General features: G+C 39.7%; 1 protein-coding gene across 3 annotated transcripts in view; it reads left to right on the forward strand.

Annotated features, from left to right (window-relative positions):
- The window catches only part of LOC143298738 (uncharacterized), a 62,099-nt gene that overhangs the window by 10,539 nt on the left and 36,750 nt on the right, over positions 1 to 14,810 (forward strand). For all 3 annotated transcript variants that reach the window (XM_076611662.1, XM_076611665.1, XM_076611663.1), the window contains exons 6-16: positions 598 to 840; positions 1,471 to 1,582; positions 2,991 to 3,098; positions 3,465 to 3,614; positions 3,969 to 4,236; positions 4,953 to 5,061; positions 6,391 to 6,509; positions 7,262 to 7,459; positions 8,042 to 8,189; positions 9,765 to 9,886; positions 14,373 to 14,409. In XM_076611662.1, the coding sequence (XP_076467777.1) occupies positions 598 to 840; positions 1,471 to 1,582; positions 2,991 to 3,098; positions 3,465 to 3,614; positions 3,969 to 4,236; positions 4,953 to 5,061; positions 6,391 to 6,509; positions 7,262 to 7,459; positions 8,042 to 8,189; positions 9,765 to 9,886; positions 14,373 to 14,409 (1,614 nt within the window). The remainder of the gene's footprint in view (positions 1 to 597; positions 841 to 1,470; positions 1,583 to 2,990; positions 3,099 to 3,464; positions 3,615 to 3,968; positions 4,237 to 4,952; positions 5,062 to 6,390; positions 6,510 to 7,261; positions 7,460 to 8,041; positions 8,190 to 9,764; positions 9,887 to 14,372; positions 14,410 to 14,810) is intronic.

Genomic DNA, 14,810 nt, shown 5'->3' on the forward strand with positions numbered 1-14,810 from the left:
TCTGTTTAGCAGTCAGATTGGAATAGTCCTTTGGTTTTACTTTGGTTCATCCACTGTTGATGTGCTGTTTGCTGTTTGAGTGAAAAAAATATAACTAACATATGGGATTGATTATTGAAATTTGCACAAGATTATTTTTTTCAAAAAGGTCATCTTTGTTATTCTTAATCGTTCCAAGAAGTAAGAACTGAATTAAATATGATCAGCCATGTATAATCCCTTATGGCCAGTTCACTTCAGTTCAGTTGCTCAAGGAGGCATCACTGGTTTAGGAAAAAAAAATCATAAATGCTACAACACATCTTGTAAGCAGATTCCTGACCAGCAGCATAATCCAACATGCTTTGGCAGGCCTTGAGGGAAAGAAAAAAAAGGAAAATGAATCAAATGTTATGAATTGTAACCAATTATTATTACCTTCATCTTCATCATCATTATTTTAGTAGTAGTATCAATCTGTATTATTCATTTTTGTTGCAGTTATTATTAGCAGGACATTCCATCTGAATTATCATCCATTTCCCTCTCACATTTATAGTTATTTTGTGCTCACCACCACATTATACACATTACACACATCCACCATCACCCAAACAGGGTGTGCTGAATGAGGACCACCCCCAAGTGGAGCGTCTCAATCTGCATGATGACAACGACGAGGACAACTTCGAGCCAGAGCTGCAGCGGCTGGCCGAGGATCCAGACATTGTTCACAACACACCGATCAACACCGCTGACACCGCCACCACTGCCAACACAGATCTGTTGCGTGAGGCTCGCATGTTGTCACGGGCCCATCATGGTTCACCGACTACAACACTCACACCGCTTGGGGAGCAGGTGAGTTGGTCGGTCATTGATTTAATGTCTGTTCACTTAAAAAGTGATTGTGGATGTGTGTGTGTGTGTGTGTGTGTGTGTGTGTGTGTGTGTGTGTGTATTAGAATGTGTTTGCATTGTGAGTATGTAGGGGAAGGTGTGGGACAGCTGTGGACTTGTGTGTGTGTGTGCGTGTTTGTGTTTGTGTGTATCTGTGTGCGTGTGTATGTGTGCAGGGGGCATGGGGTTGTTTTTGTGTGCATGAAATGTACTGGGTGTGGATGTATTTGTCAGTATGTATATACTTTCGGGTACAAGAGTGTGGGGGTGGAGGTTATAGAAGAGTGGAATCAGTGTGTGTGAGTAAAGTGTGTGTGACTGCATGTGTATTTATATTCATGTGCACACACACACACACACACACACACACACTCTGTCATAAACACTGTTTGACAGGATGTCTGACCTTCTTCCATTTTGTTTCGGACTTCACATTTTCTTCATTCTTTTGTTGCTTTGTTTGTTTATTTGGGTTTTTTTTGTTTTGGTTTCTTAATCCAGTTGTCACTTTAAGCATTATGATTGTTTTGACAAATTTGGTTCTGTGGTCACGCTGCATGTGTTCACTGCTCGGTGCTATTCCTGTACCAGTCACCCAACGTAGAGATGGTCACTGTCACCCCACGAAAAATGGTGCACCCCATTTCCAGCATGGTCAACCCACATGTCACTCTCGCCGTTCAGCTGGAGCAGGAGAGACAAGGTGTGATGGGGGAGAGAGAGGGGAGGTTATGGGTCGGGCGGGGTGAGGGTGGGAGGGGGGGTGGAGTGGAAAGACAGGAGGATGGGGAGTGGGGGGGTTAACTTGGTGGTTGGAGAAAGTGGGTTTGATGTGTGGCAAGGTGAGATGGAATGGGTGTGTGTGGGGGGGAGGGGGGGTTGTATTAGAGGGGATTAGGGTTGTGGGCGATCAGGACATTGAGGGTATGATAATTATAGTGATGGGAAATTGTAGATCGGAATGTGCTTGCTTATGTCTGTGTGGTTTGTGCATGCTATTCAGATGAAAGAAGAAAGACAGGCAGTGTTGACATGCATTGTGTGTGAGCTTGTACACATACTTGTGTGTGTGTGTGTGCGTGTGTGTGTGTCCATGTGTGTGTGTGTGTGTGTGTGTGTGTGTGTGTGTGTGTGTGTGTGTGTTTGTGTACATGGATACATATGACACAGTGATTATGTGAGAGACATTAAACATTAATTTTAGTCATCAATTGTGTCCATTAGCATACAGTAAGTTTCTTTTCTGAATGCAACCTTTCAGTTTTTGCCATGAATGCCTTTTTTTGTTTTTGTACTTCATCACTTAAATGTGCATTTCTCCTGTTTGACTGTGGACTGTCAGATTGATCCTATCTTGGTCATTATGTTGGTTTTAACTGGAGATGTATTTTTTATCTTTTTTATTTTTATTAAAAAAAATTTTTTTTTTAGGCCTGGGAATATATCTATGTGACAAATGTTCTCTGCGATCTTTGTGTGTTTTACACTATGAGTTGTCCCATCAAAAATAATGCTTTTCTGTTAAAAACTAAAAAGAAAGAAAGAAAACATGAACTACATTTTTAATACATTTGTTTCCGGTGAAGGCAAAGTTTTCAGGTAACTGGTATTTGTGCATGGTCAACTTTACCACACACATGATTAGTGTTAGCGTAAAGCACATATGATGCTGGCTTTTGAAAATAAATATCTAACATGTATGCAGTTGTTAATGGTGCTGGATGAAAAAAAGGAAATAACAAGAACACATCTTCAGCAGTTATCTGTGCCATACTGATAAAGTTGTCATTACAAAAGGATGTTCCATTTTCACCACATGACACATTCAGAAGATTTCAATAATGATTTAACTCTTTTGCCGCCGAGTTTCTATATGGAAAACACTCTTCAGTGCCAAATGTTTTAGACTTCATGCTTTGTCAGTTTTCTGTTGTGCTGGAAAGTCATCTGCAGCTGTTAAGTTTTGTCACAATGTAAAAAAATGTCTGTTTGACATGACCTCTTGGTGTCAGCTAAAGTCACCTATGGCGGGGAAAGAGTTGAATTCATAGAAGTATGTAAAAACGAGTTAAGGCCTGCTGTTTATAATGACGGTGATTGTCTTCTTTCAGAAAAACTAAAGGCACAGCAGAAAGTGGGAAAAAAACAGTCGAGGGCAGACAGTTTACAAGCCTGGCAGAATTTCAACAAAAGCCAGTCTTATGGCCAAGACATTGTTGGTATGATGGAGGAGATGTGTGTGTGAACTGTTGTTCAGTAATTTTTATTTATGGTGGAAAGTTTTCTTCTTTTCTTGCTCGAAGATTTGTATTCTGCCATATTTCATTATATTTTGTGGATTAGTGTTGTTCTTTTTATTTTTTTTTTTCTTTGTTTGATTGCCTGTTTTCAGTTATGCTTTTGCCTGTGTGCCTTTGTTAAACTAGGTGTGTGTTTGTGCATGCATGTTTGTGTGTGTGTTTTTTTACATAAATGTATGTTTTTCATGCATGCTCACATATGTAGCTGGGTCTATTTTGTTGACGTACCCACACTTATACATACTTGGATGTTTAGATCAGATCTTTTTTTCTTTTGTTTTTCAGATCGTTTGAACTTCGTGGGACGTAGTGGCACCCCAAATGATGTGCGCTACTTTGCTCATGGACAGGCGGAAATGCCAGAACTGTACACCAGTGACGTCATTACAGGCTATGCACAGGTCATGGCTGCACAGAGTCCTGTGAGAGAAAATGGTATGGACTTATATTTTGATTTCTGGAAAGGGGCGGGGAGATCCAGCTGAAAAGTATATAAACTTCTTGTTGTAATTCCAAAGTATAGACTATATTTGTATCATACACAAAAAACAAACTTCTTGCAATAATTCCAAAGTATAGATTGCATTAGCATCTGACATAAAAACATCTAAACTTGCAATAATTCCAAAGTATTTATGGCATTAGTATCTAACACAAAAACATGTAAACTTTTGCAGTTATTCCAAAGTATGGATTGTGTTCATATCTGAAACAAAACCATCCATACATCTTTCCTTGAATTTAGGGCAACCTGACGACTCAGTTCACTCTGATGTTTTCCTTTACCAGGGACCAGACAAGATGACCAGAAGGAGAACGTCTTTGCTCAGCGAACCTTGGAAGAGTTCTATGAGATGGCAGACTCTCTCTACCCCACAAGAGAGTTTCGCCCCACGTCCAGGACCCGAGTCAAATCCGCTCCGGCCTCAGGGCGAAAGATGTCCAGCCTGTCCCATGTGGGGATTCCCAGCACAGCAGGTTCCAACACCCCAAGACGTCGGCCTGTGGTGCAGCCCAACAAGCTTGGCCACTTACTGCAGGACTTCACTGTGGAAGAGTGAGTTCACCTGTAGCATAGAAAGAATGCAAAACCCAACAGACACTCACACACACATTCACACACACTGAAACAAGGGCAGAGTCAAAACTGCTTTCCTTGTTCTTGGTATTTCACACAAACATTGAATATTGAAATATGCATACACACATAAACACACACACACACACACACACACACACACACACACACACACACACAAAGAATGCTGAAACCTCTAGTTGAATAATCTTACTACAATGAGAAACTGCTAGTGTATATGTTTCTTTCCACATCTTTATCACCAGCAGAATCGCTGTTGTCAGTGTTAGTTGATGCACTGGGGGTGTGGGAGGGGTGGAAGTGGAGGTCTGACCACTATAGGTTCAGAGCTTGTTATCATCTGTTGTCACCATTGTCCTCTTGATCATCATTGTCATCACCTCTTGCATTATTGTCACTGTCACTAGTATCATTAGCAGCAGTCTAAGCAATGGCAGTAGCAGCAATAATAGTAGCATTACTGTCACAATCCTTACTATTGTAAGTTTCGCTGCTGATGTTGTTTTGTGTGATGATACTTGTGTGTTTGTTATACTTGCCCATCATTGCCACTGTTATCATTATCATCATCATCATCATCATTATCATCATCATCATCATCATCTCACTCTTCCACAAATCAGGGAAAACATCAGAAAAAAACAATCATGAAAGTGATTTTATGGATGTGGCAGAGAGGTGACCGAGTTGAGAGATCCAGATGACCAGACGTCAGTAAAATTGGACACCGTTGTCAACATCATCGACGCTGTGTCTGAGGAGATGACCCTGTATAAAGAGAGGGTATGTACTGTGTGACAGCGTGTGATGTGATCTGAGATAATGCATAATATGGTCAGATCTTCTTCTTACGCATTCATGGGCTGCAGCTCCCATGTTCATTCACTTGCGAGTGGGATTTTACATTCATGACTATTTTTGCCCTGACATGTTTGCATCCATGCTTTGTTTTCAGGATATACATGCTGGGTATGTTCATGTTTCCATAACCCACCAAACACTGAAATGGATTACCGGATCTCTAGCGTGTACATTTGATAAATTGCAAAGATATACATAAAGAGGGGATTCAGACATAGCAGGTCTGCATAGATGTTGACCTGGGAGAATCTCCACTGTTAATCCACAAGGTTCTGTGACCAGGATTCGAACACAGGACTCTCAAATTGAACGTCTGACACTTTAACCACTTGGCTGTTGCACCTGTCATGCGGTCAGATATGAATGGGAGGGTGGCATGGATGGCTTACATGGCTGGCTTACATGTACCGGGTTCATGAGACGGGGCAATTTCTGTCCACACTTATGAATTTTGGAGTGCAGCGTTTGCTTTTATTGCAAGTCTGTCCTTACCCCTTGCATCTGCTTAACTTTATGTTGAATGCAGTATTTGCACAGCCTTTCATTAACTCAGACTTCATATTTCCCACTGTTTTGATCAAGCTCTGTTATCACAGTGTTCCAAGGATGGCAGATCAAATATTGCCACTTTATTACATGAAGGTAATTTCTTTTCTTTTTTTTCTTTTTTTTTCTTTTTTTTTTTTTTTTTAGGTTTGTTGCCTTATAGTGGTTATAGGTTTAAGTGCTCAGAATAGCGAGCATACAATTTTTTTATCTTCATTTGGATTTATTTTACTCTTTTGTCACGACAGTGTGTGCAATTCAGGCTATTCTCCCCAGGTAGAGCTCGTCACAACAGTGACAGCACCACCCATTTGAGGGGTATCTTTTCTAATTATGTAAGCAAGTGTACTTGTTCTCCTATCAGAGTAGATTTTTCTGCAGAATTTTACCAGAGAAAAATCCTTTTGTTGCTGTGGGTTCTTTATTGTGCGCTAAGTGCATGCTGCAGTCATGAGTTAGGTTTATCATCTCATCCGAATGACTAGCATCCAAACCACCATTCAAGGTCTTGAACCAGTGCACTTCGATTCTCTTGCTTCCTAGGCAGACGCATTACCACTTGGCCAATAGTCCACTTCAATTCTTGCATTGGATTGTATCAAAATGTTATTGTAAGTACAAGTACTTGTAATAGATGATATACAAAATTAAGATGTACATTTATCTCATACACAATTTATCAGTCAAATGCCATGTCCATTGCAGTTGGCCCCAGAAGCACAGGCGGGTTTCCGACAGCCCATGGCAACAGGTCTGCCGACAGGCCCCTCGTCTGCACCCTCAGTCCGTCTTCCCAGTCCTGTCGCTCGCTCTAACAGCCCTGTGTGAGTTTTGTCATCACATGCTTATTAACATAGTTCTGTCTTCTGAACAACTGTAGGCGCATTTGTCAGTAGAACTACAAGGAGTCTCATAGCCTCTCTTACATAGTCTAGCTCCTTAATCTGTCTCACGCACACAAGATGTTTTATCTAGAATGAATCATACAGTGTAGTGCTGCAGAAATACTTTCTATGCAGATATTTTGTAGTCTTTTAACTCTTGTTTGCAGTCCTGTGTAGGTTTGCGATCACACTGATAGAATATGTCACACAGTGCTGTTACCATATCCCTCATACATCCTTTCGTTTTACTTATCATTTTTCATGTCAGAAATCATCCTTTTCTGGTGATACTTTTTAGTGATTGTATATTTGCGTTGTACATTTTTCTTTTCGTTTTTTTGTGTATGGATGATTTATGACAGAATTATTAGGTTGATTTTTGTTTAATTCTATTATTCTTTCTTTCTTGTTTGTTGTCGTTGTTGTGCATATTTGTTCATATTGATTTGTTCACTTGTATAGCTTTATTTATTTATTTCCTTTTATTTCTTTCACTCATTTGCCCTCTTAATTCCCCAGTTTGTTCTGGTGTCATATACCACCATATTACAGTTGATACAAATATTCCAAGCTTTCAAAACATATACTCAACTTAGACGAACTTCTCTCTATCACTGTAGCGTAACAAAAAAAAAAAAAAAAAAGGAGAAAAGAAATATCAGAAGACAAAAAAATTTTCATTTTTCGTTCAGCCAAGGACATTTGCCAGCCCCTGCCTCACCGCACACCCTCCCCCCTCGCCCTTACTCCACCCCCCTGGTGTCGGGAGCAGCGGCGAGGGAGAGGGAGGATGGTGCTACCCCCAGCCCTCGCCAACCCAAAGACCGCTGCAAGTCGGCTGGCGTCATTGACTGGCGAGGACGTGTGCAGCCAGACACCATGAGATACAAGTGAGGGGTTTTACAGCTCCTTTCTTAACGTTAAGAAAAACTCTTGGCCTGTGTGCTTGTGTATTTGGGGAGGGTGGAAGTGTAGAGATGTGTGTGTGTGTTGGGATATTGTATTATATTGAAGAATGGTGTATCTGTATGTCAAGAGAATTGGAGAAAATATATCATGGGATATAGGAGATAGCATGTACATACAGCTGTTCGTCTTTAACAGATTACTCATATAAGCAGATGATACTGATGGTAGACAGAATGTAGGTTCCTAAAGAGAAGAAAAATGGGCACAACAACAGGACAACACCTGTGCAGACCTGCTGGTGCCTTAACCTTTATCTTATCTTGTGTATTTATTTACAGAAGCTCAAATGCTCAAGTTAAAGATCCCATAATCCATGTCAGCGTTAGCATTAGGTGGGTCATAAAAACAAAAACATACCCATCATACACCCCCCAAAAAACAGAGTACGGCTGCCTATATGGCATGGTAAAAAAATAGTCTTGCACATAGAAGCCCACTTGTGCATATAACTGAATGTGGGAGAAGACGAAGAAAGGGAAGCAAACAAAAATTGTTTTGTGCAGGTGGAGTAAGACAAAGTTTGGAGGGTACACATACCTGAAGAAACACCTGCAGAAACCAGTCAGTCTCCGTAGTGCCGGCTCCACTTCCGCTGGCAAACGTCCCAAAACTGCACCTGTCTCCATTCGGGACAAGTGGAAAACGGATAAGGTGAGTTATGGAGTTCAGGGTGCAATTGAGCTGAATCAGAACATGCTGCTTATAGCCCTTAAGTTATGGTGTTCAGAGTGCAATTGAACTGAATCAGACCATGCTGATTATAGCCCTTGAGTTATGGTGTTCAGAGAGCAGTTGAACTGAATCAGACCATGTTGATTATAGCCCTTGAGTTATGGTGTTCAGAGTGCAATTGAACTGAATCAGACCATGCTGATTATAGTCCTTGAGTTATGGTGTTCAGAGTGCAATTGAACTGATCAGACCATGCTGATTATAGCCCTTGAGTTATGGTGTTCAGAGTGCAATTGAACTGAATCAGACCATGCTGCTTATAGTGCATGAGTTATGGAATTCAGAGTGCAGTTGAACTGAATCAGACAATGCTGCTTATAGCCCTTGAGTTATGGTGTACAGAGTGCAATTGAACTGAATCAGACAATGCTGCTTATAGCCCTTGAGTTATGGTGTTCAGAGTGCAGTTGAACTGAATCAGACCATACTGCTTATAGCCCTTGAGTTATGGTGTTCAGAGTGCAGTTGAACTGAATCAGACCATGCTGCTTATAGCCCTTGAGTTATGGTGTACAGAGTGCAATTGAACTGAATCAGACAATGCTGCTTATAGCCCTTGAGTTACGGTGTTCAGAGTGCAGCTGAACTGAATCAGACCATGTTGCTTATAGCCCAGCTGACCATGAAGGGGGCATTTCACTGACTGATTGCCTGTCAGTTCTTAAAACCAGTTGAACAGAACACAAAATAGTATGAAGAAATCAATTAAAGCAAGGTCAAAAAGAACACTTTGCCCATATCTCACTTAGTCGATATAAAATCTACCTTAAAAGTTTGTGAATAGTGCAAAAAAAAAAAAAAAAAAAAATCATCTGCATCTGTTTCAGTCCACGTGAAATTTTAATCAAGTTTAAAAAATATTGACAGTCAAAGAGAGAAACTGTTGTTCACACTGGTTTATGTATGTATGAGGTGTGTGTGTGTGTGTGTGTTTGTGTGTGTGTGTGTGTGTGTGTGGTCATGAAACCTTGAGGGTTTATAACACATGATGCAATACAGATGTATATATTTCAACCCAGTTCGTTGTGAATAACAAAATCCTATAATCTTAATCAGTAATATCTATAGATATGTGTGAGTGTATGCATGTCAAGTGAGTTATGCCAACAGTCACTGTGCATAACAAAATCCTGCAGTCATGATCACAGTGATATATATATATATATATATATATATATATATATCTGTCTATCTATCTATCTGTCTATATATATATACATATCTACATCTATATATACATTGTGTGTGTGGGTGGGTGGGTGCATTTGTGGTGTGTGTGTGTCAGGCAAGTGACGCCAACAGTCACTGTGCATAACAAAATCCTGCAGTCATGATCACAGTGATGTGTGTGTGTGTGTGTGTGAGGCGAGTGACACCAACAGTCACTGCACTTGGCAAAATCCTATAGTTACAACCACAGTGATATCTATATATGTGTGTGTATGTGTGTTTGTGTATGTGTCTGTGGTTTGTGTGTGTGTGTGTGTGTGTCAGGCAAGTGATGCCAACAACCGTGTGGAGGGCCAGGCGGCCAGTCACAGCATGACGCAGATCAACCAGCAGGACGTGGACTCCATGGTCACTGTGCAGTACCTGATGGGATCCAGCAACTCCAGGTTAGTCACTCACTTACCTTCTCACCTCACCTCACCTATGTATATTCCCCCGCCTGGGACATAGGCCTCCACCAAGCACTCTCCAGCTATCCTGGTCCTGTGCCATTCCCTCAGCTGTCCCCATGTGTGGCCCATCCTCTTCAACTCTCCCTCTATGAAGAGAATCAGGGCTTCTAAATCATTTGTGGTTATCATTTATGGAATGGTTTTTAAGTTGTAAGCATTTATGCTGTATTAAGTATGTTTGTAAAAGTTCTTACACCTTAACAAGGAAGATGGGAGAATGGCTAAGATGCTCATCTACCAATACAGAGAGTTCATGAGATTCTGGGTTTTAATCTTGCTTTCGCCCTTTCTTCCAGGTTTGACTGGAAAATCGAACTGAGCATCTAGTCATTCGGATGAGACAATAAACCGAGGTCCCATGTGCAGCACACACTTGGTGCACAGAAAAATAACCCATGGCAACAAAGAGAGTGTTGTCCTCTGTCAAAATTCTGTAGCAGAAATCCATGCTGATAGTTAAACAAATACATATGCACGCACTCAAGGCCTGACTAAGCACGTTGGGTTATGCTGCAGGTCAGGCATCTGCCTAGTAGATTTGTTGTAGCTATATCTCGCTGCCCAGCAGATGTGTTGCAGCTATATGGATTTGTTCAAATGCAGTGTCACCTCCTTGAGAAATTGAAACTGAAAACTGATACTGATGATCCAGATCTGTAGACAGAGAGAAAGTAATGGCTGTTTAGAATCTGTTTGATACTGTTTGCCAAAGATGATTCATGTGTGCATGCTAAAGGTTGTGTATACTCTATATTTCTTATAATAACTTGTCAACTTGTGCATGTGCTCATGCTCACTATTGACATGTGCATGTGTGTATGCACAATCTTGCCAACATGCATGTGTGTGCATGTGTATGTGGTCGTATATGCATGCACTTGCACACACACATGTACATACACTTGCATATACGCATACAAAATCCAGTCATAGCTGTCACTTTCTCTCTTTATCATAGAAACATCATTTATTCATATGCTTTTGCCACTTACGTTACAAACTGGACACTAAGACTACAGTGAAGCAGCGGGAGTGTTGATGTGAATGCTGTGTATTTTGTTGTTGTAGAATGAAGCGTAGACCAGAACCATGCATGTTTCCCAAAATTAGAAAAGGTCTGACCACGTCACAAAGGTGGGAAGAGGTGGGGGGTGATGGAGTGTGGGGGGTGCACTGTTTGGCTTTCCTTCCTTCCTTCCTTCCTTCCTTCCTTCCATGTTTGTCCCTTCTTTTCTTGCTTTCTGTTCTTTTTTTCTTTCTTTCTGCATCCATGGGCTGCAGTTAAAGGATTCACTCTTATCTGCTTGTGGGCTTTTATGTGTGTGGCCATTTTTACCCCACCACCTATGCAGCCGCACAGCCCAACACTCGGCTTATATCACAGATTGACATAAGTTTATATTCGGGCCAACAGCAGTGAGAGCTGTATTATCAATGGTTTCTCCAGTCAATGGTAAACCATTTACAGCTTAGTCTTTTGTGAAGGACTATGACTCCCAAACTAGGAGGCAAAATTGCACTGGCTCTTAGTGCTGGAGCCTTGTGGGCTAGTTGGCCTTTGGGAACCATCCCAACGCCGACTGTCCTAAAACCCTCATGGCCGAGAGAGTGGGAATGTACTTGGGCAAGACACTCTCCACTATAATCAAATTCTAGCCCAAATAGTCGGAACAGCAATTGCCTCCTCTGCTGTTCTGATGGTCATAGTCGGACATGACTGATTGTCATAGATATAGATATATATATATATATGCAACCGCACACTTTTTTTGGAGGTGTATGTGCTGGATGTTTGTGTTTCAGTAACCCACCAAACACTGACATGTATTACGGGATCTGTAATGTGCATATTTGACCAATATCATTGTTCTTTATTTCCTTCTTTTCTTCTTTTTTTTCCTTTCCTTCTTTTCTTCTTTCTCTCTTTCTTTTTCTGTGTTGAGTTGCTTTGCTGAACAGTGAAGTTAGTGAAACTGCTTTGATGAACACAGCAGGTGTTGTGAAATGGGAATGCACCTTTCCAAGTAACAAACTAGATACAGTGGGGCAATGAACAGTCTTGAATGGAAATGAAGATGGCATAAACAGGATGATTGTGTATGGCATGACTGTCAGCTTTCCTGTGTCTTGGCACACATGAAGTTGAGGGTGTTTGTTACTAACCTGCAGCTGGGTGTCATGGTCTGATACCCCTGCTGAACCTGGGTAAGTGCCAGGGTGTGCTTGGCTGGCGTAGGTAGATCAGTGTGAAGATGGCTAGTTCTGATCACCAGTCATCAACAAGTGATTGACAGCCAGTTTTGTGCAGACCATGTTCACTAGTTTTGGCTGAGAGAAAGAGGTACTTAAGCATGGTATTTTTTGTTCAGTTGTATGTGTGAGAGACAGAGATTCAGATTCAGGTGGATTATTCAGAATCTTATATCATTTTTTGAAGTATTTAACAAATATTATTTTAACAATGTAGTTGTGAAAAAAAAAGTTCCTTGCAAAGTGCTTTGTACTGCATATCACTTTGACTTTCTCTTATGGTCTGTTCTCACAGTTCAAATGCAGTAGCAAAGAGATTTTTTTCTTTATATGTATTTTTTTCTTCCCTTGGGCAGGAAAAAAAAAAAGAAGTAAAAACAGAAAACAAAAAAAAACCCACAAAAAAATGTACATAGCCTCACATGGCATCTGTGCATAGGGGTAAATCTACATGTGGTTCACATCAAGGTATGGATTGACATGAAGGGAATGAAGAGAGAAAAACTGCATGTGGGGAGCTCGGAAGATAACTTGAGCATGAACATGAACAGTGCATATGTCAACAGAATCTGTTAAAGGTGTTGCCATTGCTGTCTCATGCCATCAACATACATGAAAACGTTTTATTTTGTTGTATCTGTCCTTTATGAGCATTTGAGTCCTTGCTAAAATCATCAGTGTCAATGAATAGTGTGTTGACGATTTATGTAAATCTGACTGAAGTCTGTAAATTCATCAGTGCAAATGGTTAATTCCTCTCTTGACTATTTTCACGAATCCAGGTGAAATTCATTACCTCACCTGTGCAGTTTGTACATTGAGCAATTTTTTCCTTTTACAGTTATGTTCCAGTGAATTGAAGGCATATTTTTCTTTGTATTTTAATTAAATGTATATGATGATTGTGATTGTCATGACAACCTTCATGCTGAAAAACATATCATAAGTTGGAGAGGGAAAGCATCTCTGTACCTTCTTTACCTGTTGAGTTACTGACAATATTATCACACTTTTTAAATAAATATTGTGTTTGGATTTTGAACTGGTTTAAAAGATGTCTAGTTGGCCAGCCGTTGGTTAAAGATGTGTTGTCTGTCTGCTTGGCAAGGAGGTTATTATGATGCATTGTTTGCTTTATGTGAATGCATATTGCTTGTTCTTTTGCTGTGTTCTGTGTTAGACTTCATAGGTAAATACAGTTGTATATGAACATGGGGTTAGAGAAAGTAAATGGTGGTTCTGCTTTGTGTGAAAACACTTTAAAAAAAAAAAATTTAATGTAATGCAAGCAAGTGAAAAAGGAACACTTGTGCCTCTTTTTTCAAACACTTACTAAAGAAAATCAATATAGTACTGTATAAAAACAATTCTTTGCCATATCACACAGTACAGTACAATGTAGTGCATTACAGCACAATATAGCAAAATATGAAACTTAGTACAATGAAAGGCAGAACTTTTGAAAGATTCGCAATACAAATATATGGCATACTGCTCTGTACAACACACATTTGCTTATACAGAAAAAGAGACATTCTGATGATGCATATGTTTAACAGGAAGAGGTACATTAATTTTATTATTGACAAGACTCTATATTTAAGTGTTCACAGAGTTTTCTTTGTAATAGAACAGAATATTGAAGTGATTAATTAATTCATTTATGTACTCTTCATTGCATGAATAGATTAACAGAACAACATACTAACTTAATGCATTTGTTGTAAAACAATAATATGTATTCAGTTGATCAGCAGATCAGAACTATTGGGATTTATTCTTTATCTATGTATCATAAAAACACCCACATCATATTTTGTTGTTTCGTGTTTGTTGTTGTTTTTGTTGTTGTTGCAATAATATGCAGGATATATTGATGCCATTTTTTGTTTGTAGGAGGTTAGTGTGATTCTTTATATAGGATACAATAGCATTTTACAAGAAAATGTGCCAATCCCAATCATATGCCTGATACCAGGAATGAATACATGTGAATGACTGAAGAATTAGTAAAGGACAAAGTGGCTACTGATGTAAAATGAATAGGTGGCTGTTGTCTTTATTTTTCAAACTGTTTTGTATTCAGAATTATGTTGCTATTTAATTTTCATTGACTGATTCTTTTAATGCTGTGATGCAGGCCTGAACCTTTTTTTTTCTTTTGAAACAGAGCTGATTCTTTGGCTTCTCTCTATAGTTTGGATGAGGTAAGTTGAGAATATCTGTGTGTGTGTGTGTGTGTGTGTGTGTGTGTGTGTGTTTATATGTGTGTGGGTCAGTTATTCATTGTTTTTCACGTTTGTTTTGTTCTTTTGTTTGTAAACCTCCATACACCAAAAGGGGTGAAAGGAAATTAAATCTTGAATCTTGCCTGTGTCTGTGTGTGTTGGCTAGATGTAAAAAAAAAAAAAAGAGAGAAAAAAAAGACTGCTTTGTTCTTTATGCTTTGAATTTTCAATTTTTGTAAATGTATCAAAGCACTGGAATATACTTCTTGACTCTGATGTATGTGTGTGTTTGTATGCATGTGTGAGTTCATGCATTAATCTTTGTAGTTATATGTTTGGAAGATTAAACACATTTTAAACAAATTTCATTTTCTTGTGTG

The sequence above is a fragment of the Babylonia areolata genome, chromosome 24 (genome assembly GCF_041734735.1).
Source record: "Babylonia areolata isolate BAREFJ2019XMU chromosome 24, ASM4173473v1, whole genome shotgun sequence".
Taxonomy (NCBI): Eukaryota; Metazoa; Mollusca; class Gastropoda; order Neogastropoda; family Buccinidae; genus Babylonia; species Babylonia areolata.